This window comes from Cynocephalus volans, chromosome 15, assembly GCF_027409185.1.
Source record: "Cynocephalus volans isolate mCynVol1 chromosome 15, mCynVol1.pri, whole genome shotgun sequence".
NCBI lineage: Eukaryota > Metazoa > Chordata > Mammalia > Dermoptera > Cynocephalidae > Cynocephalus > Cynocephalus volans.
In genome coordinates, this window is record NC_084474.1 from 95,625,842 (window position 1) to 95,651,604 (window position 25,763).

At 63.6% G+C, this 25,763-nt stretch overlaps 1 protein-coding gene across 1 annotated transcript; it reads left to right on the plus strand.

Moving 5' to 3' along the window:
* The first annotated feature begins 345 nt into the window (after nucleotides 1-345).
* RHPN1 (rhophilin Rho GTPase binding protein 1) lies at nucleotides 346-16,560 on the plus strand. The gene is made up of 16 exons (XM_063079294.1): nucleotides 346-426; nucleotides 8,585-8,700; nucleotides 9,773-9,901; nucleotides 10,262-10,337; nucleotides 11,216-11,293; nucleotides 11,662-11,786; nucleotides 11,873-12,039; nucleotides 12,254-12,447; nucleotides 12,905-13,061; nucleotides 13,140-13,253; nucleotides 13,585-13,779; nucleotides 14,323-14,399; nucleotides 14,646-14,792; nucleotides 14,882-15,043; nucleotides 15,380-15,599; nucleotides 16,472-16,560. The coding sequence occupies exons 1-16, from the start codon at nucleotides 346-348 to the stop codon at nucleotides 16,558-16,560; spliced, it is 2,127 nt and encodes a 708-aa protein (XP_062935364.1).
* The last annotated feature ends 9,203 nt before the right edge of the window (nucleotides 16,561-25,763 follow it).

The window sequence follows — 25,763 nt, forward strand, 5'->3', positions numbered from 1 at the left end:
CCGCGTTCCCGCTGTCTCCCTCTCTCTCTCAACTTCTCCGCACGGGGCGCGGACGCCGCTACGCATGCGCAGGGCTAGGGCGGCGGTTGCCAGGGTTACCGCATTCCCAGGACACCGCGTGGGGCGGGGCGGGCCGCTGGAGCCCGCCTCTCTCGCGCTCTGGTTGGCCGCAGTTGCTGTCCGTCGGGGCGGCCGCCGCCGCCGAATGGGCCCCGGCGAGTTTCTCCCGCGGGGCTCGCGCTCTGCCCAGCCCGGGATCGCCCCCAGCCCCGGGAGCGCACAGTCGCGAGCGCCGCGGGCGGCCGAGGACCCGCTGCCCGGGGGCGGGCGGCCTGGCGGGCGGCGATGATCCTCGAGGAGAGGCCGGACGGCCAGGGCGCCGACGAGGACAGCGCTCGGCTGCAGGCGGCCGGCAGCGTCCGCAAGGTGGGGCGCCGGGCGACGGGGGCCGGCGGGCGGGGGGCGCCGGGATGCAGGTCCCGGACTCCGGCCCTTTCCTGCCCTCCGCTCAGAGGCGCGTCCCGGGCCCTTCAGGGACTCCCCGGCGGCTTCCCTCCCATATTCCACTCGCTCCCAGGGGCTTTAGCACTGGGAAACTGAGGCCCCCGTGGAAGGGCCAGAGCCTGCGCGCCCCCCTTCCCGGCTCCTCTCCCGCCCCTGATTGGGGTCAGTGGGGGAGAGGAGGAGGCTTCCGGGCCACTCCTGTGCCGCCCGGGAATCGGTGGGAGCCAGAGTCCGGGTCCTCATTCCCGAGGCTAGGGCGCCCCCTCCCTCGTGGCCCCCTCCTTTGGCAGGTGACAGCCCCCGCCCTATCCCTGGCGCTCTTGTTCGTTTCTGGCTCCTGTACTGCCTCCTTTGCCAGCTTCGCCCTCCCTCTGTACCCTCGGGACGGGGTGTCCGTGTGATGTCCCTTTGTACCTTCAGCGACAGGCAGCTGAGGCCTCCCGGTGCAGGGAGTGCTGGGGGACTTCAAGCGGGCAGTTTGTCCTCTGCTCACTTCCCCTCTGAAGTCCCTGGCCGCGGGGTGCTGAAGGATCAGGTGTTCCCTGGAGGACCTAACCCGCCAGGCTGCCCCAGTGTTTATGCCAGGTGCTGTGCGCCCGTGCCCCCCAGGGCTTTTAGGTGGGGGCTGCTAAGCAGAGGTGTCTCCTGCTCCTAGTCCCAGGTGAGTCTGCAGTGGTGCTCTGCCCTCTTCCCTTGTGGACGTCAGGCTGCACACTGTCCCTTGGCTGTCCTGTTCTGCTCTTGTGTGGAGGGGGAGGGAGGCCTCAGCCAGGGCTTCTGCTGCAGGCAATTGGCCAGGTGATGCTGACCAGACCCCTCGAGGCTCGCTCCCTGCACACCCCCAGGCATGCCAGGCACTACAGCAACTAGCAGGCATTGGAGAGAGACATGCTTGTCCGCTTGTCCGCTGCCCTCTGTGAACCACTCCCTCACAGGGAAGCCGTGCCCCCAGGTGGCCTTTGGAGTGAGCACGTGTTGTTTTGGGTGGAATGTTTGGGAGGTTGCACAACAGGATGTCCTGGAGGGCTCAGTGGACAGTTTTCAGGCTGTGGGCTGTGGCAGCCTCTGTCCTGGCCCTCTGTTGACTGGAAAGGGAGAGAGAAACTCTCCAGCCAGCTGTTTGGGTTGCTGCCTCTCACACACTGGGAGAGTCAGGGTACTGGGGGTGGGGGTGGGAACCTGTGGGAGGTGGTGTGGGACCCCAGCCCTGCTCAGGCAGGCCCTAAGTGTACAGCTCAGACTGTCCCTGCCACCCGAAAAATCTTCCCTGAGGACTGCCCGAGGCTGGGGTGAGGCTGTGTTCCCCCACCCCACCCTGCACCACCGTAAACCAGCCATAATGCTCAGAGTTGGGCGGGGCAGGACTGGTAGCTGTTCACATAGAAGCCATGCTGGGGTCTGAGGCCCCTGTGGACAGGTCTGGGTGACTTGTAACTTGCCTCAAGAGCTGGGGCCCTGCGAGCACTTCTCTGGCACTGGTGCTGGCCCTGGCAAGCGCTGTGTGTTCCTTAGCTGAGTCCTCACCTCAGTGGGTGCGGGTGCCCGGTTAACCCGTCTGAGGCTCAGGTTGAGTAAGTGGCCGAGGTTGCTCAGCAGGGAAGTAGGGGAGCCTGGTCACAACCCTGGCAGCTGGCCCAGCCGGTGCTCCTGCAAGGGCTGCTGGGGCTCTGCAGCCCCCACCCTTAGCACGAGCCTCCCAGGGAGGACACAGTGGAGCAGTCTCGCTGTATGAGGAGGTGTGATCTTGACTGAGCCCGTGGTTTTGTGGGAAGGGGTCAAGGGGCTGAGGGGTCAGGAATGGCAGTGGGCAAGGCAGGAGACAGGTGGAGGAGGGGAGAGTATTGGAGCAACAGGCAGGGAGTGTGTCTGTGCCCTCATCTGGGCTCCGGCACAGAGATGGGTCATCTCAAGGTTCCCAACCTGGCTGGGCACCAACACTCTAGGTGCTTATTACACAGATTCTTGGGCCTGACCCAGTTGGATTGGGCTCTAGGAGTGGGGCCTGCCTAGCAGGGAGGTGCTCAAGTGGACATCAGAAGAGGCTGGAGTCCCAGGGGACATCTGCCCTAACTGGCCTGAGTGGCCAATCTGTGGCCTGTAGCCACTGTGTCCTGGGAGACCCCTTGTGGCAATGTCTACTGGACTCTGATCCCCCAACAGTGTTCAGGGGGCAGAGGTGGTGGGTTGGGTGGTTGTTGGGCTTCCACCCCCCCGGGGCTTCCAGTTCCTCTGTGTTCAGGGGAGACCTCAGCGGGGGGAAGGGAGAGGGGTCCCTGTGATGGGGATGCCAGCAGGCAGGGTGCCCAGGCCAGGCCTCCAAGAAGTGGGAGCTGGCCTGCTGGGGCTGGGGAGCCTGGAAGACGATGTAGGGCTGCCCTGCCCTGATGGTTTTGCTGTTCACAGGCCCACACTGGGATAACTTTCTTCCCCCCTTTTGCCAGTCGCAGGATGACCCAGTTCCAACCACTGCCCACACCATTTCCTCCTGGGCTTCTGGGGACTCCAGGCCTGGCACTTCCTGGGCAGCAGGAGCCACTGTCCTGTGCCACTGCGAGGGGGTGGTGCTGTTTGCTCCTCTGTTCTCCATTCGCCCAAGTGGAGCTGGCCTGCCCCTGTCGAGACACCCAAAGACTGCAGCATGTTTGCTCTGTCCTAGTACAAGTCAGAAATCGTCACGGGGGCATCAGGGTACAAGGGAGAGGCCTAAGTCACCTTTGTTTCCAGAGGGTGGGGGGGGTTGTACCAGCAGTGAGGGGGCCAATTACCTAAGGTCTGCTGGGTACATCCCTGAACCCGGTGTGGAAAATGGGGAGGGGGCTGCCGGCCTCTGGCATCCACCCAGCCCTGAAGGACCAGCTCTGGTCCACTAATTCCTGGACCCCCCTCACAGCCAGCTTCCGGGTCCCCTGGAAGGAGTACTAAGGGCAGGGAGGCCAAGGAAGGGCCCAGGGCATGGGTGGCGCCTGCAGGGCTCTGAGTGGCTCTCAAGGAGGGAGCCCTGCTGCGCTGGGTGGCCACTGCCCAGCACAGGGAGCTGCCCGCTACAGGCCACAGCCACTCACCAGAACCTTTAGAACCTGTTGGAGCTTTGCAGTGGGACCTTTGGAAGGACAGGAGGTGTATAGCTGAAGCCAGGGCCCACTGTCCCTCCTGGAACTCTCAGTCGTGGAGGGGAGGCCACCTGGCTTCTCCTTTCCTGTAGTCACCATGGGGGTGCCGCAGAAGAGAGGCGCAGGCAGCCGGGGGGACAGACGCTCAGCCAGCCGAGTGGAGGGGTGGCCACGTTTTGCTTTGTTCCTCCTTGTGCCACCCAAGTCCTGCTCCTCCTCCCATCTGCGGACGAGGGGGCTGCCAGGGTCCCCTGACAGGAGTTGCTCGGAATCCACTGCTGTCTCTCCTGTTGTTTGGCTGAGATGCGTGTCCTCTCCCCAGTGGCCCAGGACCACTAGAGGCCTCTTGCCCTTCCAATCCCAGCCCAAATGCCCTCCTCTGGGAAGTCTTCCCTGAGAAGCTGGCTCTGGGGGAGGAGGTCTTGGGCCACCATCCAAGGTGGCCATGGGCCAGGAGCCTCCTCCACACCAGGGTGTGAGGCTTGCCTTGGGGTGCCCCCTATGAGGGCTGGTACGAGCGAGAGCCCCGGAGAGTCTGGAACTGTCCTGGCAAAGTGAGTGTGCCACCATGCAGGCACCCCCAGTCTGTGGTTTGGGGTTTACTCTGAGGGACCACGCAAACAACGGGCAGCTGGGATGGGCCGCCTCAGGTGGGGGCCGAGCGCACAGGCGTGGTGTATGTGGTGGGCAGCCTGGCCACCCCAATGCAGCCAGTCCTGGCCTGCCACCTCGCCCCTGCCCTGCTCCCCGGCAGGCCATGACCAGCTCGGGCTGGAGAGGGAGGACGACAGGCACAGGCCCACCCCTGCCTTCCCATTGCCTGTAAGGAGCCTGAGTCCCACCAGGGCTGGCAAAGGCACTCAGGGCTGGCATCACCTGACCAGGCAGGTCCGGGCGACTGGTACCCTGTGTCAGGGCGCTGGAGCCTGTGGCCATGCTGACTGCAGGCCCTGGGGGCAGAGCCCTGCAGCCGACCCAGCCCAGGCCCCTGTGCAGCAGGAGTCAGGCCTCTTGGTGGAGGGTCTTGCCCTGGGCTTTGGTGGTGGCATGTTGGAAGGGTCGTCCAGCCTCCAAGATGGGCTATATTCATGACACAGATAGGCTGGGGGTCCCCAGAGAGGGAGAGGTCAGGCCCAGCAGGGGCAGGTTAGGGAAGGTGACCTGGCAGACCCACACCCATCTTGAAGGGGAACCATGGGGGGGCCCATGTGAGGAATGAGGGGGCGGGGGACCTGGTGTGAGGGGCAGGGAGCTGGTGGGAGGAGTGGGGGGCCAGTGTGAAGAGCAGGGATGGGGAGGAGGCTGAGTGTTGCTTTGCCTCACACAGATTTGTCACCTCTCTCCCTCTGGGTGACAGAGCCGCAAAAAGGATTACTCAAAGCCCATCTCTTACAAGCAGTGAGAGACCCCAAAGGGTTAATCTCTAAGAACCCTTAAGAGCGAGGCATTCCTTCCTTTGGAAATTAACCACGAACTGGGGTTCTCTCCCCACATTTATTCTCCAGACTGAGAAGTTACAGGAAAAGAACATGGGTGGGGTTTTAGCTAAGTATAGTTTACAATATAGGCTGGTAACATCACTCAAACAAGCAAAGTGACATTCCATAATGCAATTTGCAAAAGGTTAAGTCGATCCACCAACAAAAGCTTGATCTTAGCAAACACTTTTTTCCCTATGGCAATTTCCCCAGCATTTTTACATATCAGTCGAGTAACTTGTCTGTCCTTGAGTCAGCAACCTTGCTGCGTTACAATTCTTTATCTTATGACAGAGCATGTAGCCTGGGGAAAGTTTCCTATCGTTTGCAAGATTAACATTTTTATACATAATTTTTAAAAGTTAGGCTAAACCTGAGACTACAGGGCTTTGGAGGCCTGTGAAATACATTTGCTTTATAATACACTCCACACAAGAGCAGTGAGAGGTGTGCTTCTGGGAGCAGGTGGGGGGTGCAGCGTGCCAGCTCCAGACCCGTGTGTCACCTCTCTACTCCTACACCAGTGGGCAGGGTCCCCTTTCTGCTAGTACTGTGGCCTGTGTCCCCACTCCCATTTGAGACCAGTGGGGAGACGTGCCCTTGCCCCTGTCCCCAGTCCCACACCCCACCTTCCCTTGTGGAAGAACCAGGGTGACATGGCCCTGGGCCCACAGGGGGGAGCAGAGAGCCCACTACCCTCCATCTCCTAGCCTCAAGCCAACTGAGCCCACCAGGAAGCCTGGCAGAGCCCTAGAACTCAATCACCAGAGGGGCCTGGGGGACTATTTAGTTCAGGAACACTGAGGTCCAGACAAGGGAAGTGGTGTCCCCAAGACCCAGGCCTGGTCTGCAGAGTAGAGCCAGAGCCCAGGTCTCAGGATTCCTGGGCCAGTGATTGGGGCTCAGTGGGACCGAGCTTGGGCTCTGAGCTCCTGCAGGCTGGACCCCCATTCACTGGGTGGCTTTGGCCAAGGCTGGCACCCCTGTTGAGCCTGGGATTTCTCACCATGGAGTGGGCCCTGCAGGGTCACCAAGAGGCTGGGAAGCACACCCGGCCCGGTGCTGCCCAAGAGAGGAGGGCTCTCTTAGGTGCTGAGCAGAGGCCCCAGGGGTGGGTAGCACCTGCGCCAAGGGTGGAGGTGAGGGGGTGGGCCCTGGTAGGGGAAGGGCCTCAGATATGAAGTGCCCCTGCCTCACTCCCCACTGTGGGTCTCCTGCCACCTCTCCAGCCCCACACCCCCCACAGGAGTCCCCAACCCACATTGCATGAAGCTCCCACAGCCCCAGCAGCAGCCCTGACAGGATTTTCTTTTCTTGGGGAGGCAGGGGCGGGAAACCAAAGCATGTTGAGGGTTTTCAAATGCAAGTCTGGACCCATCCCCTGCTTAGAGCCCTTTGTGGCAGTCTGCAGGGCTCAGAAAGAGGCCCAGGTCCTTGGCCACCCCTGCCCCAGGGCCAGGCTCCCCTGCCCAGCACCTTGCAGGAGGCTGCCGGTATGTGTTGAGTGGACAGTGTGAGTGTCCCAGGGCTGCTGTAACAAGTCACCACAAACTGGTACCTGAAAACAACAGAAACTCCTTTTGTCTCAGTTCTGGAGGCCAGAAGTTTATCAAGGCAGGGCCAGGCTCCCTCCGAAGGCTCCAGGGGAGGCTCCTTGCTGCCTCTTCCACTTCTGGTGGCTCCTAGCAATTCTTGGCTTGTGGCTGCATCGCTCCAGTCTGTGCCTCTGTCTTCATGTGGCCTCCTTGGGATGTGTCCACATCCCCCTCTTCTTGAAAAGACATTTATCGGTGGATTAGGGGCCCTCCCACTCATCTTAACTAATCACATCTGCAAAGACCCTATTTCCAAATAAAGTCGCATTCACAAGTACCGGGGGTTGGGACTTGAACATATCTTTTTAGGAGATACAATTCAACCGACAGTAGGTAGTCACCCCCATGCTGTAAGCTCTGAGAGTGGGACCACAGGCCTGTTCTACACACGGTCCATCATTCCCATACAGTAGGAATGAACAGTACATAAAAGGTGGAAAAGGATCCCCCTGACATTAACAAAAAGAATTATATATAGCATCTGGGGGGTGGGGAGACTCAATAAAATATGTGTGAGCTTCTGTGGACAACATTGTTGGGCCTTATTGAAAGGCCTGAGAGGTGTGAGTGGGTGGAGAGGGGGTCTGTGTTCATGATGGGGAACCCCATCCTGCTGTGAATCTGTAACTTCTTGCAGTGGTGGCTCAGTTTGGGGTCACTCTCCCCTGGTTACAAGAGGCCTTCAGACAGGAAAATAACCTGGGAAAGAAGGAGCCCAGAGTCCCCTGGTCACACACCTGGCAGCCCCCTGCAGAGTGCTGGGTGGGGCCTGGCCCCAGGGCAGGGGGCAGGGAGCAGGGAGGTTGTCCCTGAGCTGAGAGAGACGCAGGTGCTCATCAGGTGCGGATGGGAGGGACACTGGTCCCCTGTGAGTAGGGGCCGGGGGGCATGGTTGACCGGATTCAGAAGGGCCTGCCCTGAGCTGGGGAGGGGGCCACTGGGGAACTGCCCTGGGAGACACCACACATGGCTGCAAAGAGCCGTGTCAGGGGCGTTCCTGCAGCACCCCACCAATGGAGAACCAGTGACTACCAGATGACCATCGGGGGGCGCAGCAAGGGAGGTGCAGAGCTGTGAGCCACACCCCAGGTGGAGGGAGGGACTTGCGACCCCAGCATGCCACAGGGGAGTCTGAGGGGCGGGCTGAGGCTTGAGACCAGATTACACGGAAGTCAACTTTGAAGCCACCCCGTGTTGTTAGCTATTTAAGAATGCACACAAGCCGTGCAGGCCTGAACCGGGACCTGTAGAGCACACCCCAAACTCATGCCGTGGTTGGTACCAGGCGGGAGGATCACAGGGGTCTCTAGTCTGTGGGGGTCAGGGTCAAGGTCTAGGTCATGTCTCTTGTGGATGGTGAGCTCACAGGTGTGAGTTCTCTTCAAGAGCCATTTCCAAAGTCAACAGTGCGCTGGCCCACGGCTGCCTGGTGGGGAGGCGACAGCCCGCAGGGCTTTTCCTTTAGCGCCTGGGCGGGAGCAGGGCTGGATTGCCCTGTCCTCACCTACACGTGTACTAGAATCAGTGGGGGGTTGTGGCAGGACCTGGAAGTATGATGAGGAATGGCTGCCTCCTACCCAGGCTCCCAGAGGCCACTGCGTGCCCAGGCTGCCTGGTGAGGCCTGAGCACCTGGCACCCTTGGCAGGTGCCAACCTCATCCAGAGCCCCATCACGGAACGGCCTCATCACAGCGGCATCCCCCACGGCCCCCTCCTTCCGGCATCACCTGCTCTGGCCAGGCACCCACCACATTCATGGCCAGGCCTGCCCAGCTGCTCCTTGTGAGGCTGGGTGTGACTCCAGCCCATAGTGACCACCACCTATCCCGCGGTGGGCCCGGTGGCCTGGTGGGTTTCTGTGGGGTTGGGGCCACCACCACCTGTGGCCTCCTTACAGTGCTGTGACCCCCTGGTGCAGACGCAGCATGGCCGGCTACAGAGCCACAGGGCCCGGATCCACCAGCAGATCAACAAGGAACTGCAGATGCGGACAGGTGCAGAGAACCTCTACAGGTGAGGGCCCCATCCCACCCCGGGAGTGGTGCCTGCCTCGGAGGGTGGTGATGGGGCCCCACACTGGGGGCGGGGGCAGGGTTGGGATCCAGGCAGGTGTCTGCCCTGTGGGCTGGTCGGGGAGATGGATGTGTGAGCAGGTGGCCATGACACAGGCTCCCACCCAGGTCCCAGTGCCCACAGAATACACTTCAATGCTCAGCTGCAGCCCTCACAGACATAGCAGGCCAGGCCCCCGCCTCCAGGGGCCTCCTTGTGTCGGGCTGGAGGGGCCCAGGAATTGGTCCCCCCTACACTGTGTGTGCAGAGTTTGGGAGCCTCCAACAGTGCGTGTGGTGGCTAGCAGGGCTTCTCAGAAGAGGCGCTTGAGGCTGAGCTGTGGCAGGTGGCCAGGTATCCCAAGGCTGGGGACCTGGGAAAGGGTCTTCCAGACCAAGGGGCAGCCTCTTCCTTAGAGCATGTTAACCACGAGTTGTGCGTGTGCTTGGACCTGCCTGCATGCCTTGCATGAGCCCACACTGCAGGCAAGGGCCTGGGCTTGGGATGTGACCCCCCTGTCCCAGTGACAGCCAGGGAGAGGCAAAGCCTGCTGGTGAACTCCAGGACCAGGGGCCCCTCATCTCCCTTAGCACCCTCTGCCGCTCTGCACCCAGCCAACCTTACTTGGGGACCCCCTGGTCCCTCTGTCTAGCCCCTGCGTACAGGCACAGAGAGGGGTCTGGCTGTCCCCCACCACCCAAGCAGTCATTTGAGTTGCTGTCTGTGTGGCGTGTGTGTGAGCCTGGGAGGAGCCCTGCCTCTGAGAGAGGCACCTCAGGCCACAGCCAGGACTTGTCTGCACTAGGGGGAGGGGTCGAGAGGGAGGATTTGGAGGGGAGGGGCAGTCACCTTGTGGGCCCTCAGGCCCCAGTGCTGCCCCCGCCCCACCAATGGAGGGCTGGTTCCAGAAGCAAGCATCCCTCTGGGGAGTGGGCTCCAGAGGTCCTACAGGGCAGGAGGGCTGCCTGCAGCAGGCATGGGGCATTGGGTCTGCCTTGGGGCTGGGGCTTCTGAGCTCCCTGGCCTCCCCCAGAGCCACCAGCAACAACCGGGTCAGAGAGACGGTTGCCCTGGAGCTGAGCTACGTCAACTCCAACCTGCAGCTGCTGAAGGAAGAGCTGGAGGAGCTCGGCAGCAGCGTGGATGCCTCCCAGCACAACAGGTGCGTGTGCATGGCGTGATCCAGGGCGGCGTGTGTGTGCAAGGACATGACCCAGCACATCTCGTGTGTGCATGTATGCGAGGATGGGATCCAGGACGGTGTGTGTGCGCATGTGTGCACCTCTGTGTGAGGACACCATCCAGGATGGCGCGTGCGTGTGTGTGTGTGTGTGTGTGTGTGTGTGTGTGTGTAAGGACGTGACTCAGGACGGTGCACGTGTGGGTGAGCATATGCAAGGACATGGGTCGGGACACGTTCACGCATGGGGAGATGATGCACCCGTGTCGTGGGTGTAGTGGGGTGGCTCCAGCCACAGGCAGCTGCTCCAGCCCTGGTCTGCAGTCCGTGCTTCTGCTCTAGTGACGCTGTCGCTGTCCCTATGGTGCCCCTGGGTCTGAAGGAGACCAAGGAGCTGGACTGGTCCACGCCCCTGAAGGTGAGCACAGGTCTGGGGACTCTGAGAATCTCGGAGGCTCCCTGGTCCAGCTGTCTCATTGAACAAATGAGGAAACAGGCGCAGAGGGAGGAAGGGCTGACCTGGGACCACCCGGGGACCTGGCAGAGACGGCAGGGACCCCGTGTCCTGCCCTCTTCCTCCTTGGTTCAAGGCCAACAGTGGTTGCCATGCCCTGGGGGGTAAAGTGGTCTGATTGGGTGGGTTTGGGTACATGCCCTGCCCTAGGAAAGGTGTGACAGAGCCTGGTCATCCTGCTGGAAGCCCCAGAATGACCATAGGGTCCCAACTCTTCCTATAAGGGTCCCCTTGAGGGTCCTGCTGGCTGGGTAGACAGCTCAGGGCTGCTGCCCACCCAGCAAGAGCCTGTGCTGTGAGGACTGCTGGCTCATGAGTGCCCTGGAAAGAGCTTGGAGCCCAGAACAGGGCCCTGTCCCATCTGCCACTGCCTGGCAGGGCCCCATGGAAAAGCGACTTGACTCTGCCTTGGTGTCCAAGTCTGCTTCTCAGGGCTTCCATGGGGATTAATGAGGGAATGCGTGTAAAAATAGCACCAATGAGTCTCCTGGGCCCAGTTCTGTGTTGGGGTGGGGGTCCCCCAGGGCCAGAGGGGGCAGGACCCACATTAACACCCAGCCCTGACACCTGCCAGGACCCTCCGTACACACCAGCCTTCAGCCCTTCTTTGGGGCTTTTACCAAGGGCCGCCAGGGCCCAACCCCACATGGGCATCTGGCCTGCTCTGTGGCACAGACCCTCCCCTCTGCTATGGGTCTTCCTGCACAGTGGGCTGGCAGACCCCAGGGAAGGCGGCCAGACGCCGGGGTGCCATGGAGGCCAACACCTACCCCCTCCATCAGGAGCTGATCTCGGGACACTTTGGAGAGGACGGAGCATCCTACGAGGCAGAGATCAGGGAGCTGGAGGGTCTGCGGCAGGTGTGTGGCTCCTCCTCCCCCAGCCCCTCCCCGCCCTCCTGCAGCACCAGGAGACGGATGAGGAAGCTGAGGTTTAAGTCAGGAAGGGAAAGGTCAAACTTGGTGTGGACATTCACACGGCAGGAATCCCCACATCTTGGGGATGCTGGTCTGGGGAGGACGTGGGGGAGGCAGGCATGCCTGGGGGTCCCCGTACCTGCAGATGCACCCAATGTGTGCAGAGGCCTCGCGGGGGCTCTGTGCAGGCCCCACACTGCCAGCCTGTGGGAAAGGCTGCCCTGTGCCTGCCCCCCACAATCTCTGGGGTCCCAGGATGTGCGCGAGTGGGGTGGGTGGAGCAGTGGGGCCCAGTGGCTCCTGCCCTGCAGGCCATGCGGACCCCCAGCCGGGACGAGGCAGGCCTGCAGCTGCTTACAGCCTACTACAACCAGCTCTGCTTCCTGGACGCCCGCTTCTCTGCCCCCACCAGGAGCCTGGGGCTGTTCTTCCACTGGTAGGGGGAACGGGGGCAGGTGGGATGCCCGGGGAGGGAGGCCTGGTTGCTGTGAGACCTCTGCCCAGCCCGACCCACCCCCGCAGGTACGACTCGCTCACAGGGGTCCCAGCCCAGCAGCGGGTCCTGGCCTTTGAGAAAGGCAGCGTGCTCTTCAACATCGGCGCCCTCCACACGCAGATCGGGGCATGCCAGGACCGCTCCTGTGCAGAGGGCACCCGCCGCGCCACAGAGGCCTTCCAGAGGGCCGCTGGTGAGGCCGCCCAGACCCCTGTGCACCACCTGCCCACACAGGGGCAGGGAGCGGACGCCATGCTGCAGAGCCCTCTCTGGGGCAGGAGATGGGGTGGGGGGGGGGGATGGGGGCTCCCTGGGAGGAGCTGAGCACCGCAGGGCCCTGCGTGCTGTGTTGGGCGGGGCCGGCAGGGTGGGGAGGCCCTGTGGTGCGAGCATCCCCTCCTCTGCAGGGGCCTTCAGCCTTCTCAGGGAGAACTTCTCCCAGGCGCCGAGCCCGGACATGAGCGCGGCCTCTCTCTCTGCGCTGGAGCAGCTCATGATCGCCCAGGCGCAGGAGTGCGTCTTCGAAGGCCTCTCGCTGCCGGCGCCCGCGGCCCCCCACGACTGCCGGGCTCAGCTGCGCCTGGCTCAGGAGGCCGCCCAGGTGAGGACAGGGAGCCTGGTCAATAACCCGGCCAGGCTGCGGTCGCTCAGCGGGTAAGGGCTGGGGGTCACCAAGAGGCAAAGCAAGCAGGAGGAGCCAGGAAGGGGCAGGGATGAGATCTCCACCTCCCTTGGTGTGTGGGTCCCAAAGCCAGCCACTGTCCTGGTCCCTGTGGGGCTGGTCAGGAACTCGCTGTCCTGAGTCCCTGCCTCGGGGGGACAGCATGAATCAGAGCAGGAACTGGAGGCCCTGAGCACCCTCCCCCAGCGTGGCTTAGCTTCATGGCAAGCGGGGAGGCTGCTGGGCCATTGGTTGGGGTGGACGGGGCTGGGCCAGGATGAGGCGAGGCAGGGGGCTCACGCTGGCTGGCGGGGTCTGGTGGGCCTTGTCACTTGAGTCCCGTGGCCACCTCTGGCAGAGCCGGAGGCCCCAACGCACCTTCTGTGTCCACCGGCAGGTGGCAGCCGAGTATAGGCTCGTGCACCAGACCATGGCCCAGCCGCCTGTGCGCAACTACCTGCCAGTCTCCTGGACTGCCCTGGTGCAAGTCAAGGCCGAGTACTTCCACGCCCTGGCCCACTACCACGTGGCCATGGCCCTCTGCGACGGCTCCTGTGAGTGTCCCCACCACATGCCTGTGTGTGCCGGCAGAGGCCCCTGTACTCAGGGCTCACAGCCTCTCTGACCCCCAGTGGTGGCCGAGGGAGAGCTCCCCACGCATGAGCAGGTCTTCCTCCAGCCTCTGACCCCTGCCAAGGCCCGATGCCCTGCGCTGCCACAGGAGCTGGAAGAGCGCAGGAGGCTCGGTGAGACATCGAGGACGGGAGGGCACAGAAGGGGGGCTCACCTCACCTGCCCCTGAATGCTCCTGCCTGGTGGGTGAGGGCTGGGAGCAGGTCCCGAGAGTGCTGAGTGGCACTGGACAGGTGGGATGCACCCGGGGGGCAGCCCTCCTGCCATTTGCACCTGGCAGAGCCCCTCTGGGCCGGCCAGCTCCTTGTCTGCCCCTCTGGCTGCACTTACGGGACAAACCCGCAGCCCTGGCCCTGCCCACTCTTCTTGCCGCATTCAGGGCTGGGGGGCTCATCCTGGAAGGAGCCACTGGGCAGTGTGTGACGGCACTGCACTCGCGTGCAGGCAAGGCCCACCTGAGGCGCGCCATCCTGGGGCAGGAGGAGGCGCTGCGGCTGCATGTGGGGTGCCGCGTCCCACGCACGGTGGACCTGCTGCGGGCTGTGCTGGCCCAGGCGCTGCGGTGCTCACTGGCCAAGTACTCGGAGCTCGACCACGAGGATGACTTCGTCGAGGCTGCAGAGGCCCTCGACATCCAGCGTGAGCAGCCAGGGCCCGTCCGCACCACCATGCCCCAGGCCAGGGTGGGCTGAGGCGGAGGCCCCCACAGCTGCTGTTGAGGACACAGTTACCAGACTGGCGAATCCTCAGTTGTGCCTCAGCCTCCCACAGAGCCTCAAGGCACCCGGGGTGGGGGTCTAAGCTCCAGCCGGGCCTGGGAGCAGGCCCCTGGGGACACGACTGACTCTCCTGTTCCTGGCACTGCCCCCACCACCCTGACTCCTGCCCTAGGGGGAAGCCCACAGACCTGGGACAGGCACAGCCATGGCTTCAGGGGGGTCTCTGGGAGCCACCTGGGGCAGGTGGGGGCCACATGTTCAGGGGACCTGGGGCAGCCATTCCCACCAGTGGGAGGCAGCCCGGTCCAGAGGTCTGAGCAAGAGCCAGGGTGCATGGGCTTGCCACACCTCGGGGTCACCCACGTTGCTCGGGCTGGGTCAAGTCCTGCTGGAGATCCCAGGGGTCTGGGACCCCACGAGCCTTGGGCTCAGCTCTGCCCCTCCTTCCCCTGCTGCCCTTCAGCGAAGACCCACCAGAAGCCAGAGGTCAGCACGCCCAGCCTGTTCCAGGTGAAGGTGGCCGACATCTTCCACCGGCTGGTGAGCCCGCTGTCCCCAGGACACCCCTCCCAGCACACGCAGGCTTGGGCTGTGATGTTCTGCTGTGTTTTCACTGACCAGAGCTGGACCCCGCCAGGCCTCGGTGGTGGCCCAGCCCTGCCCAGCCCCTCCGTGACACCTCACTGGGATCTGTCCCTGGATGCACAAGCTGGAGGGGGGTCACTGGACAGGGCAGGGGCTCCTGGGACTGTGGCCAGCTAGGTCTCTGACCTCGGACTCTCCCAGGGGCCCCTGTCCGTGTTCTCAGCGAAGAACCGGTGGCGGTCGACAGGGCCCGTCCATGTGACCCCAGGAGAGGGTGGCTTCGGCTTCACGCTTCGGGGAGACTCGCCCGTCCTCGTTGCTGCTGTCGATCCAGGGGGCCGGGCTGCGGTAAGGTCCCCACGCGGCCCCCAGAGGACAGTCCCTGGGCTTCCAGCCAAGGAGTGCTGTCCCCACCTGACCGCTCAGTTTCCCCACAGGCGGCTGGCCTGAAGGAGGGTGACTACATTGTGTCTGTGAACGGGCAGCCGTGCAAGTGGTGGAAGCACGCAGAGGTGGTGGCACAGCTGAAGGGCGTGGGCGAGGCGGGCGTGAGCCTGCAGGTGGTGCAGCTGCTGCCTGGCACCCAGCCGCCCAGCATGGTGAGCCCCTGGGGGCCCTGGGAGGGTGGCCTCAACCTCCTCGTCCTCCTCGGCCCTGGCCCTTCCCCCAGTGCTCGAGAGGCGTTGGGAAGAGCAGGCTGGTGTGCAGTGGTCCTCTCTGGGGCGGCCTCCTGTGCTGCTGCCTCCACCTGGCCGACCCAGAGCTGGGTGATGAGCAGCAAACCTGGGGGCCTTGCTGCATGGCCACCCTGACGGGAGCCCCGACATATCCCCGGACACCTATGTCTCCCAGATGGCTCCCGCCGCCTCCCAGACTGGCCAGGTGGGGGTAGGCCAGCAGTGGTTGACCACAGTCTGTCTTTGTCCTGGGTGCAGGGGGACCGCCGGCCAGCCCTACTGGGCCCAGGGGGGCTTCTGAAGAGCCAAAAGGACTGTGGTTGTGAGACACCAGCACCTGCAAGGGCCAACCCCTGGCCCCTTCTTGGATGGAGCCGCAAGGCCAAGCAGGGCAAGACTGGAGGCTGTCCCCAGCCCTGCGCCCCCAGGGGGACAGCTGCACCTGCACCTGAGCAGAGCTGCCCTCTGAGCACCCAGGGTGGCCATGAGGGATGGGCTCCCTGCACACCTCTGGGAGTGCCTTGCACATGCCCTCCCACCCTGGAGGACCTTCAGGCAGTGTCTGCCCCACCCAGTGCCCAGAGCTAGAGAGGGTCCCTGCCTGCCCTTTAAAGACACTGATCAGGGCCGAGCCCGTGGCGCACTTGGTAGAGTGCGGCGCTGGGAGCGCTGCGACGCTCCCGCCGCGGGTTCGGATCCTATATAGAACTGGCCGGTGCACTCACTGGCTGAGTGCCAGTCATGAAAAAGGACAAAAAAAAATAAAAATAAAAATAAAATAAAGACACTGATCAGATGAGGCAGGTCTGAGCCCAGTGCTGGGGGCCATGGCCACTTCACCCACATGCCGGAAGCATTCAGTCCCCTCTGGACACAGTCCTCACACCCACTCACTGGGGCTGCTCCACCCCAGGGCAGCAGCGGGTGGGTTCAGGGGGTCTGGCAGATTCTCTCCCTCCGGAGCCTGAAAGAGCTGTCCTGGGAGCTGGGGGCTCCCCCTGCAGGAGGCTCCCCCGCCCCCACCCCATCCATGCGCTGACCACACCCTCTCTCAGGGCCCCGCCCACCCCCAGCTGCTGCCCTAGGCACAGACCCTCAGGCCAGCCCTGCCCCAGCCAAGCTTCTGCCCCTCCCCGCATCCCAACTGGAGGAGGCCCTGCTCTCTCCCCGGCCCTGGGGCCTCCCTTCCTGCCCTGCCCCTCCCTCCACACAGCAGTAGGGGCGTCCACAGCATCAACCCTCTGGGCGGGGTCCCAGCCAAGGCCTTCCCCTGCAGCACCTTGTTGTCCCCTCTGTACAGATCAGGGCCCTTCCTGCCTATGCTGTTGCTGTCCCCTCATCCTGGCACAGGTCTCATGGCAGCCCTGCACCTGCTGCACCTGCAGTCAGCTTGTGGGCAAGTGTCTCAGGCCAGCCAGGGGTTCCCCAACCATCCTTGACCCACTTGGGCTCAATCATGCCCACACCCACCCCTGCTGCACCCGCCAGGCCCCTCAGTTTCCTGAGCTGGGGAAAGGGGGCCCGTCTCTTGGCATGCATGTACTGGGCAGACGGACCCCCAACGGATCACTGCCCCCAGTTCTTCAGAGGGTGGGCTCAGGACCTGGGGGGCAGGACTGAGCTGCGTGGGGGAGAAGCCATGAAAGGGGCTTCACCAGGGATCCCCGCCCAGCAGGTCACAGATAGGGACAGGGCTAGCAAGACTCTTCTGGTGGCCACCAGGGGGCAGCCGCTGCCTACTGAAGTGGCCACAAGAGGTGATCTTGGGGCAGGCGCGGGTCTGGGGAGGGCAGGCAACAGACCCAGGAAAGCAAGGCAGCCCCTCGCAGCCTGAGACCCCCACCCTCTCGTCCATCCCTCTTGTGGGGTTCCCAGGTGGGAGCAGCCGCTCTAGGCTCTGGTTCCAGGTCTGGGCCCTGCCGTCCATCCTGTGCGCTTCAGCATTAGCGTCAAGGTCTCAGTGTGAGTGAGTGAGGGGGCAGGAGGTGGGGAGGCCCACGTGTGCGGTGCAGTCTTCCCAGGCAGAAGGGCAGGGCTCTCGGGGCCTGCCTGAGCCCAGGAGTGGAGGGATCCAGGTGCATGCCTCCCCCACCCACCTGCCCTCCTGGGAGAATCCCCCATCTCAGCAGAATGGGCCAAGGTCACGAAGGTCTCTCTAGCACTTATTAATTTGATTAATAAAACTGTGCATCAAGGAGGCTATTACATGCTAATCGGGGATGACAGGGTTGGCAGGCCCTGTCTGGGAGGACACAGCGACTCCCACCTCCTCCAGCCTCTGCAGACCCCAGGGGGTGGGGGCAGGAGCTGCCACCTGCCTCTGCACTGGCTGGCTCTAGGCCACCTCAGGCTGGCAGGGAGGGGGCTCTTCCCCAGAGATTCACCCTCCCACCACAGATGGCCTAGGATGCACCCCCCCCCCCCGCACTGTCCCAGCCTGTCTCACGGTCCTTGTTCCTCCACCCAAACGCCCCTCACCATCTCAGGGGTCTCCTCTGCATCTGTCTCAGTTGTCTGCAAAGTGAGTTCACCTTGGAGCTCTCGTTAGGATAGATGAGGAAGCCTGGCACATGAGGGTGTCCAGAGCTGGGGCACATGGGTCCCTGAGGTCCAGCTGCAGAGGAAAGTGGGTACTGAGGGACAGGCAGAGACTAGCCTGTGTCCTCTGGGGCTCAGCCCTCACAATTCTGAGCTCTGGGTGGGGACTACCAACCTGTCCTCACCCACAGCATGGCAGCTGGTGTCTGTCTTTGGCACATGAGGAGGGACCCAGGCAAGGGTGGAGTCGCTGTGGCTCCAGGAGGTCTCCGGGACCAGGTCAAGGACATGGCTGTAGGCTCAGCAGAAGCCACAGGTGCCCCAGCACGTGGTCGTGGTCTGTGCCCTGCCAGAGAGCAATGCTGCACCCCAGGGGGCCAGGACGCAAGCCTCACCAGATCCCACCTCAGCAGGCAGCAGCTCAGGGGTATATGGGCACCTGCCCAGGCCCAGGGAGCAACGCAGGAGGGCCTGGGTTGTGCTGTGTGTGCAGGGCTGTCCAGGCTGGGGGAAGGCAGGGGCTCCCTCTGTGGTTATGCCCAGGAGAGCCCACCTGTGCCAGGCCTTCCCCTGGGGGCAGCAGCTGCCCTGGCAGGGCCAGCTCCTAGTGTCCCCACACGTGTGCCTGTGTGAGGACTGGCCAGCCCAGCCCATGGAACTCCTTCTCTTCCCACCCTGCTGCCTTGCATGGCTCCTGGGACACTCCAGCCTTGTTCCTGGGCTTTCCCAGCTGGCGCCTTCTCGGCCTTCAGGAACAGGTTAATGTCCCTTCCTCAGACAGGCCTTGCCTGGCCATACCCCGTGTCAGGGGCTCTAGCCCCCACCTTCTGGCCAAGCCACATCACCATTCATCATTGTGTGTCACAGATGGGCCATGGGCCTTGGGTGAGGACTGCGCCATCTGATCCACGAATACCTGCGGAACAGTCAGGATGCGTGCGTGTGTCGTGCACATGTGCCTTCGGGAGGGAGGGGCCGGCACCCAGGAGCCCCGCAAAGCAGGGCGCACAGAGCACGCACCGCCCAGGGACAGTTCACTGTCGGGTGGTCCCAGGCAGGAGGTCCAGGCAAGGATGCTGCTGTCCTTTTTGCTTTGCCAACAGAAAACTGCTGAGGAGAAAAGGCAAACTCCGTTTCGCTTGGGTCAGCAGCTGCCACCAGGGCGGGAGATTAATGCGGAGAGGGAGCTGCGGCGGGAGTGCGGCGGGAGCGCAGCCGGGACGCTGGGCCGAGGGCAGGTGGGGGGCCAGGTGGGAGGGGGCCGGGTGGGAGACCCCCCCCTTCCAAATTCACTCTCCTCCTCGTCCCCCTCCCAGCCCACCCAGCGCTGTTGCCGGGCCAAGCCCCTCACTGTGTGTGCCGGGGGCTCTGAGGCCCAGTCCAGAGCCCCGTGTCCCGCCGCGCACCCCGCGGGTCCCCCAGGGCCACCGCACTGGGTGTTTTGCTGACCCTCTTCCTGCTGATGGTCGGGGATTTGTACTGGAGGGTGGTGGACCCAACACAGTTATCCTCAAATAAATTTAGAAGGCCCGACTGGGACCGTCTAAGCAAGTGGAGCGAAGGCGCTGACCTGGCATGTGACCTGGCCCCAGCTGCACCCACGGGTCTTTCCTGGTAGTGAGGGGGGGGCTGGGACCTGGGGGTGAGCAGGGGGGAGGCCCCGATCAGGAACTGGCTCTGCTGACTCCAGACCCCGCAGGGCAGGGTAGTACCAGCCAGGGTGGGCTGGAGGGCAGAGGACGATGGGTGTGGGGGCTCATGCAGGGCAGTGCGTGCTTTAGCCTGTCCTGTGGCCGCTGCTGAGGGCAGGCGGCGGGGCTGTGGCAGCAGGGGCTCAGGGAGTGCTGCTGTCCAGGTGAGGGACAACAGTGGACAGGTTAGAGGGGTTTGAGCTTTGCCTCAGTCTTCCAGCATGGAGCAGGAGATGGTGGCCTCCCAGAGTGATCCCGAGCCCACTCCTGGCCTGGGTGGGTGAAGGGAAGAGATGGGGCTCCAGGCATCGCTGGAGTGAAAGCCATCATCAGGCCCCATGAAGCCACAGCCCCAGCAGGGCAGGTCCTCCCCTCTCCGCCATCTGCCACAACACAGCGCCTCTCCCATGGGCTGTCCCGAACCCTCAGCAGAATCCAGGCCACACGTCTGCTGCACAGGCAGCGAGTCTCAGGAGGCAGGGGCTGCTGAGCCTGGCTCCCTCCAGGGCATGGAAGGTCGGAGAGAGGACACCGACCAGACCCACCCAGGGCTCTGCTCCACCCAGGGAACAGTCCTCTGGGGCCTCTCCCCACCCCACAGGTCCCTCGGGGCTCACGGGAATCCCCAGCTGCCTCCCATGCCACCTGCTGCAGGTTTGAGGCGAGGGAAGAGCGAAGCCCCCCAGGCAGGCGGCCTGGGCCTGCTGGTCAGTGAGGCCATGTCCATCTGTCCTCCTGTGCCAGAGTGGGGTAGAGTGCCCTGGGGAGACTCCGACGCTGCCCGACCCTGCCCGCTCTTGAGGCTTGTTCCCCAACACCCCCCAGCTGTGGCAGTGCCTGGGACGCCCCGACCTGCAGACCCCGCCCCACTGCTCCCTCTGCTGAGAACACCGTCCCCTCCCCCTCCCCTCCGTTTCCCCTCTTCCCCCTCCCCAGGGAGCCAGCACAGTCTCAGTGGTTCCCAGCACAGTCTGGTCCCCCTGTCTGCCTGGTGTCCAGCTCCCTAAGGGACAGGAGTACCTCCAGGGCACAGTCCATATCTGCCTCACCTGCCCACAGCACCTGTCCCTGAGAGGAACGAATGTCAGCTGTATGTGAAGAGGCGGGTGGACGCAGGGGACAGGGAAGGCCAGGACCCCATGCAGGAGAGTTTGTCCCAATAGACACCCGGCAAGGTGCAGGGTGCCTGTTCCCAGACTGCAAGGACAGCTTGGAGCGTGTCACCCTAATATCCCCACCAGCAAGCTGAGGCTGTGGCAAGGGTCCTGCTAGAGGAGGACAGTGTCATCTGTACATCTCGCGAGGGGAAAGCCCATAGAGCTCACAGCTGACATGTCAATTGTGAGTCGACCGGGGCCTAGGTCGGCCCACCCATCCCACGCTCAGCATGGAGATGATCACACCCACCCACGGCCCGCACAGACTCACACGTGGTCCCGGAGGCGGGGCTCAGCCTCAGCGAGGCTGCACGGCCCCCCTCACTCACTGCATCTGCCCGTGTGCGCAACGCCTTCCCGCAGCTGTGGCCACCCTGGCAGGGCCACGGGGTGGCTGACCGCCTCCTTTAGAGGAGGAAAGTGGCACAGACAACCCTTACCGTCACCAGTGTCACCACCCCCGTCATCGTCCTTGCCATCGCCAGTGTCACCATCCCCCTCGCCAGCCCCGCCATCGCCAGTGTCACCATCCCCCTTGCTATCCCTGCTGTCGCTATGTCATCGTCTCCACCTGCACCATCATTGTGTCAGCAGCAGCATCACCCCCACTGTCACCACCACCGTCTCTGATCAGCATCGCGCCATCATGAGTGCCATCAGCATCAGTGTCATTGCTAACATTACCTCCACCTCACCGCTCACCACCTTTGCCCCAGACGCCGTGCTACAGCCCTCACCGTCACAGCACACCGTGCCCCGCAGCGTCACAGCCCACGGCCAGCCCCACCTTCGCCACCACCCTACCCTTGGCTTCGTGGAGCCAAGCAGGACAGGACAGGGGACCTCAGGCTGGGGTGAAGTGATGTTTCCAAGTAAGGCGAGGTCAGCGGGGAGGAAGGGACAGAGGATCCTCCAGGGAGCAGGGCTGGAGGTGGAGGTTGCAGCACTTCGCGGCTCCTCAACGTACGTCCGTCTGTCAGCCGTCGCCGAGCACCTGCTGCTGAGCCCCGCCTCCCGGCGCCCCGCCCTGGCCCCTCTGCATGCACTTTTACCTCCTGTGCCACATCGCAACAACCATCGTGACCAGTGGACTGCACTGGAAGTCAGGAGACTGGGGCCTGACAGCTTTGTCACTGGGGCCCCAGGCTCTTCATCTGCAGGATGGAGCTGTTCAGGGAGCCTTGTAGACTCAGGGACTTGACAAGGTCCCTGACACTCCCTGAGGACAGGGGCCCAGTCTTGGCCAGTCACCTTTGTTCTGCCCACACCTCTCAGTGGGCAGTGGGTGAGAGGGGAGAAGCTAGTAGGGGTGGGGGTTGCAGTAGAGGTGTGGGGTGGTGGGCAGCCCACCAGCGGGGCAAAGCACCTGAGGCTGGCCAAGGATCAGCTCTGGAGAGCCACCAGGACCCCTGTCAGCCAGACTGGCTCTGGGCACTAAGAGGTTAAGCCAGGCCCTGGCCCTGGGGGCTGAGCGACTAGGGATGGTCATTTCAGGGCAGGGAGGAAGGGGGCGAGTGCAGAGGGCTCTGGGGGTGCTGAGGGGCCTCGCTCAGGTTGGGCTCCCAGTGGGCAGGTGCGTGCGGCGTGGCGGGAGGAGGAGCCAGAGGCAGCGGCAGCGGGGATGGGGCCCAGGTGGGTGGCAGGAGGGGCGGCAGGCCCCTCATGGAGGGAGGACCTGGGCCCCTACATGGGGCAGGGTGTGGTGGGGGCAAGGGGAGAGTCCCCAGCCAGGTCTGGTGCAGTGGGGTGGCCACTCCAGGAGGAGGAGTGGGTTAGGGATGGGGGTCGGCCCAAGGTGGCCCCGCAGGTCCTGGGGTGGAAGTCGCCGGTGCGCGCTCTGGTGGAGGGAAGAGCAAGGTCTGGGCCACCTGGAGCTCTGGGAGAGGGTGGCAGGACTGGAGGGGAGGGGAGGGGAGGGCAGCCTGGGGACCCCGGGAGAGAAGTCTGCGGAGAATCTAGAGGAGGTGGGAAAGGGGAGGCAGGAAGCGGGCAGCTCTGTCCCCGGGCAAGCCCAGTGCCATGGAGGGTTGGGGGCTGGAGCCGCAGCCCAGGAGGTTAGATATGGGCGGGTGCTGCTGGGTGAGCAGCCCAGGCCACGTGGGGCCACCCTGCCTCGACCACCCCTCTGGGAGCGGGTCTTGCTGCCCCGCTTTCCCCTCTCCCGCTGCCCCAGAGGTTGTGCTGTCCTCAGGAGCCTGGTGGCCGAGGCCCACCCCAGGGCCGGCAGCTCCGCGGGCAGGGTCATGCATAATGCAGTGTTTACCTGGGGGGTGACTGGCGGCCCCCAGACAGTGAGCCAGACGTGCATTAAGGCAGGAGTGACTTATCGAGCTGTCAAAGGGAGCGTTTTAAGACAGAATTATAGGGGAGAGGAAAAAGATTTTTACCAAATTAATGAAAAATCAATCTGGCCTCAAAAATCCATTAGCCTTCATGATGCGCCAGTTCCAGGCCGAGCCGCACAATCCGATATCGGCTGTTAAATACCGCGGCGGTCCCCCCGCCGGCTGCCATTCATTACAGGACGGTGTTTACTTCTGAGCGTGACACCTGCCCCCCACGTCCAGCCTCGGTTTGCCCAGGGCTCCTGGCCCCAGAGCCCCACCAGGGAGTGGGCCACTGGCTCCCCCAAAACACACACCCAGAGCTGACTGGGGTCACCCAGGGCCCAGAGACCATGAGGGGCGCACAAGGGTGGGGCACGTAGACCACGGAGGCCGGTGGTGTAGACGGGATGGGGAGATGTGCTGCTGGTGATGGTGGTGTCCACGGTAACCAGCCGCCATGGTGTTGCCGCTGTAGCAGAGGGGTCAGCTGTGGTGCTGGCTAGGGGACAACAGTGACGGTGGTGAGTGACCATGAGGGTGGGTGGCCATTGCGGTGAGTGACTGTGAGGGTGAGGTGACCATGGGGTGAGGTGGCCATGGGGTGAGGTGGCCATGGGGTGAGGTGACCATGGGGTGAGGGGACCATGGGGTGAGGTGGCCATGGGGTGAGGTGACCATGGGGTGAGGTGACCATGGGGTGAGGTGACCATGGGGATGAGTGACCATGGGGTGAGGTGGCCATGGGGTGAGGTGGCCATGGGGTGAATGACCTGGTAACAGCGTTGCTGCTGTGGAGACAGCGTGGGTGATGAGGGAGGCTACTGTCACAGGGCTAGCAGCTGTGAGACGGTGGTGGGAGGTGGCCGTGCAGCCGTATGGTGACCACGGGATGGCCAGGCACTGAGGAGGAGGTGGGCCGCTGTCTCCTGGGAACAGCTTCCCTATAAAAGAGTGACCTGCCTGCCTCTCCCTCCCACCATAGGACAGTTGGGACCCAGGGCCCTTGGACAGTCAGGGATGGAGGACCTTTGTCCTCATAGGGACACATGCTGGACAGGAAGAACCCGTGTCACCACCCAGGGGCCCTAGGGTAGCTGGAGGAGGTCCAGAGGGGCCCAGGAGGGCTCATGAGAAGGCTGTCACTCTGTAGGCCAAAGGGGCCGGGGGGCTAGGGACAGAAGCGGCTGGTCAGAGCCCAGGACAGGGGGTGATAGAGGGGCCTCTTTCCCTCCCCACTGAGAGGGAGAGCCCACCCGACCCCAGCATGCACCCCCAGCCAGGCTGAGCATGGGCTGCCTGCCATCACTCTGTGCCCAATACCGGGCAGGCATGAGGCTGGGAGGCTGGATCGATTTTTCATTAAATTGGCCCAAATCTCTCTTTTCCCCTCTCCTGGAAGCATCTCATTACTCTCTCTGCCACCCTGACAGCTGCATCTGTCAGCAGCTCCTCTCCCTCAGACCCATCACAGAGGTGGGCCAGCCCCACTCTGTCCCCACCCCCGCGGGGTCTCCCTCAGGCCTGGCTGGGGGCAAGGAAAGCTCACCCTGAGGCACCCCGAAGAGCAGCCCAGGGCCCCATGGGGCGGCATGGGACTGGCAGCTCCGCTCACCTGGGCCCCTGTCCTCCAGGGCCACAGTGGCATGCAGTCTGCCTCCCTGTGCCCCTGCCCCTGCACCTCTGCCCGGATGGCGTTTCTTAAGTGGGTTCACTTTCCTGAAACCGTCCGCTCCCCCAGCACCACCCTCCCGAGTTCTCTCGGCTCCTGCTCACCTCATCCCTTTGTCCCTGAGCCTGTGCTGGCTGCCCAGAGGGGCTCAGCCCTGCTCCTGCTCTCAAAGAATGGGTGGGCTGGTGGCAGCCTAACAGGTAAGAGAGCCCAAGGCACTGGGCAGGAGGCCCAGGTAGGAGAGCAGGGGGTACCTGGGGGCTGGGGAGAGACAGAGTGGGGTGCACCCAAGGGGTGGGTTTGAAGGAGGAGTGGGGGTGGCGAATGGTGCTCTGGGACCCCAGATCCTGTGGTGGTGGCCCCCATTTTGGCTGGAGAAGCCCCCCAGGCCCTGTGCCCCACACTCCCCTGGGCCTAGGCCTGCTGCGGGAGGCAGCCCCTGGGGAGCTCTGCTGGCCACAGTAGGAAGGGACACTGCCGGGGCTGGGAGGAGGGGACCCCAAGGGGTCCTCCCACCTGTGTCAAGGTGGGAGCCACAGCCCAGAAAGGAGTGACTTTGCCCAAGGTTGTGAGCATGTGGGGCAGTGGGCAGCATGGGTCTCCAGCCCTGCAGCACCCCAGCCAGCAGGCAGCTTGCTCAGGGGCTCTGGGGCTCACCAGCCCTGCTGGAGCCAGACGGGCTGTGGTCTCATGGATCAAATCCCAATTCATTAGTGGTGGGGGTGGGAGAGGGGCAGGCTGGGCAGGCCCGAGGCCCTGTCTGCGGTTGTCCAGGTGGCCTGGCCGCCTGGCTCCAGAGGCTCCCGCAGCCCACCCAGCAAACTTGCTTCCCACGATTGATCTGGTGGACAATGCCCTCCAACCGTCAATCATTTGGCTGGTGGAGGGCTGGGGCGGGGCCCTGATCTTGGTTTCACCTCTCAGGGGTGCCCAGGGTTGGTGGGGGGTCCCAAGTCACGCCTGGCCACATTCCTCACTTCCCAGCCCCTCCATGCAGGTGGGACGCCCCCATCTGTCCTCTTGCTGTCCCCGTCTCAGTCTCTCTGTCGTCCCTGATGTCTCTGTCTCCAGGTCCCAGGTGGGTGTTTCAGGGTCCCTGCTCTCTCTTTCTCTCTGTGGGTTTCAGATGCTGCCCCGGCACGCCCCTGCCCCGCTCTGTCACTGGGCGTTCTCTCCGCATGGTCTGTCGGGGATACCTGTCTCTTCTCTGTGTCCTTACCTTCTCAAAGCTGGGAAGGCCGAGGTGGCCGGGGCCAGCCA

Excerpts from the sequence above, each read along its gene's own strand:
- RHPN1 (XM_063079294.1), top strand. The coding sequence starts at position 346 with ATGATCCTCGAGGAGAGGCCGGACGGCCAGGGCGCCGACGAGGACAGC. Across the intron at positions 8,701-9,772 it reads GGTGCAGAGAACCTCTACAG|AGCCACCAGCAACAACCGGG; the intron begins GTGAGGGCCCCA and ends GGCCTCCCCCAG. Across the intron at positions 14,400-14,645 it reads CCGACATCTTCCACCGGCTG|GGGCCCCTGTCCGTGTTCTC; the intron begins GTGAGCCCGCTG and ends GGACTCTCCCAG.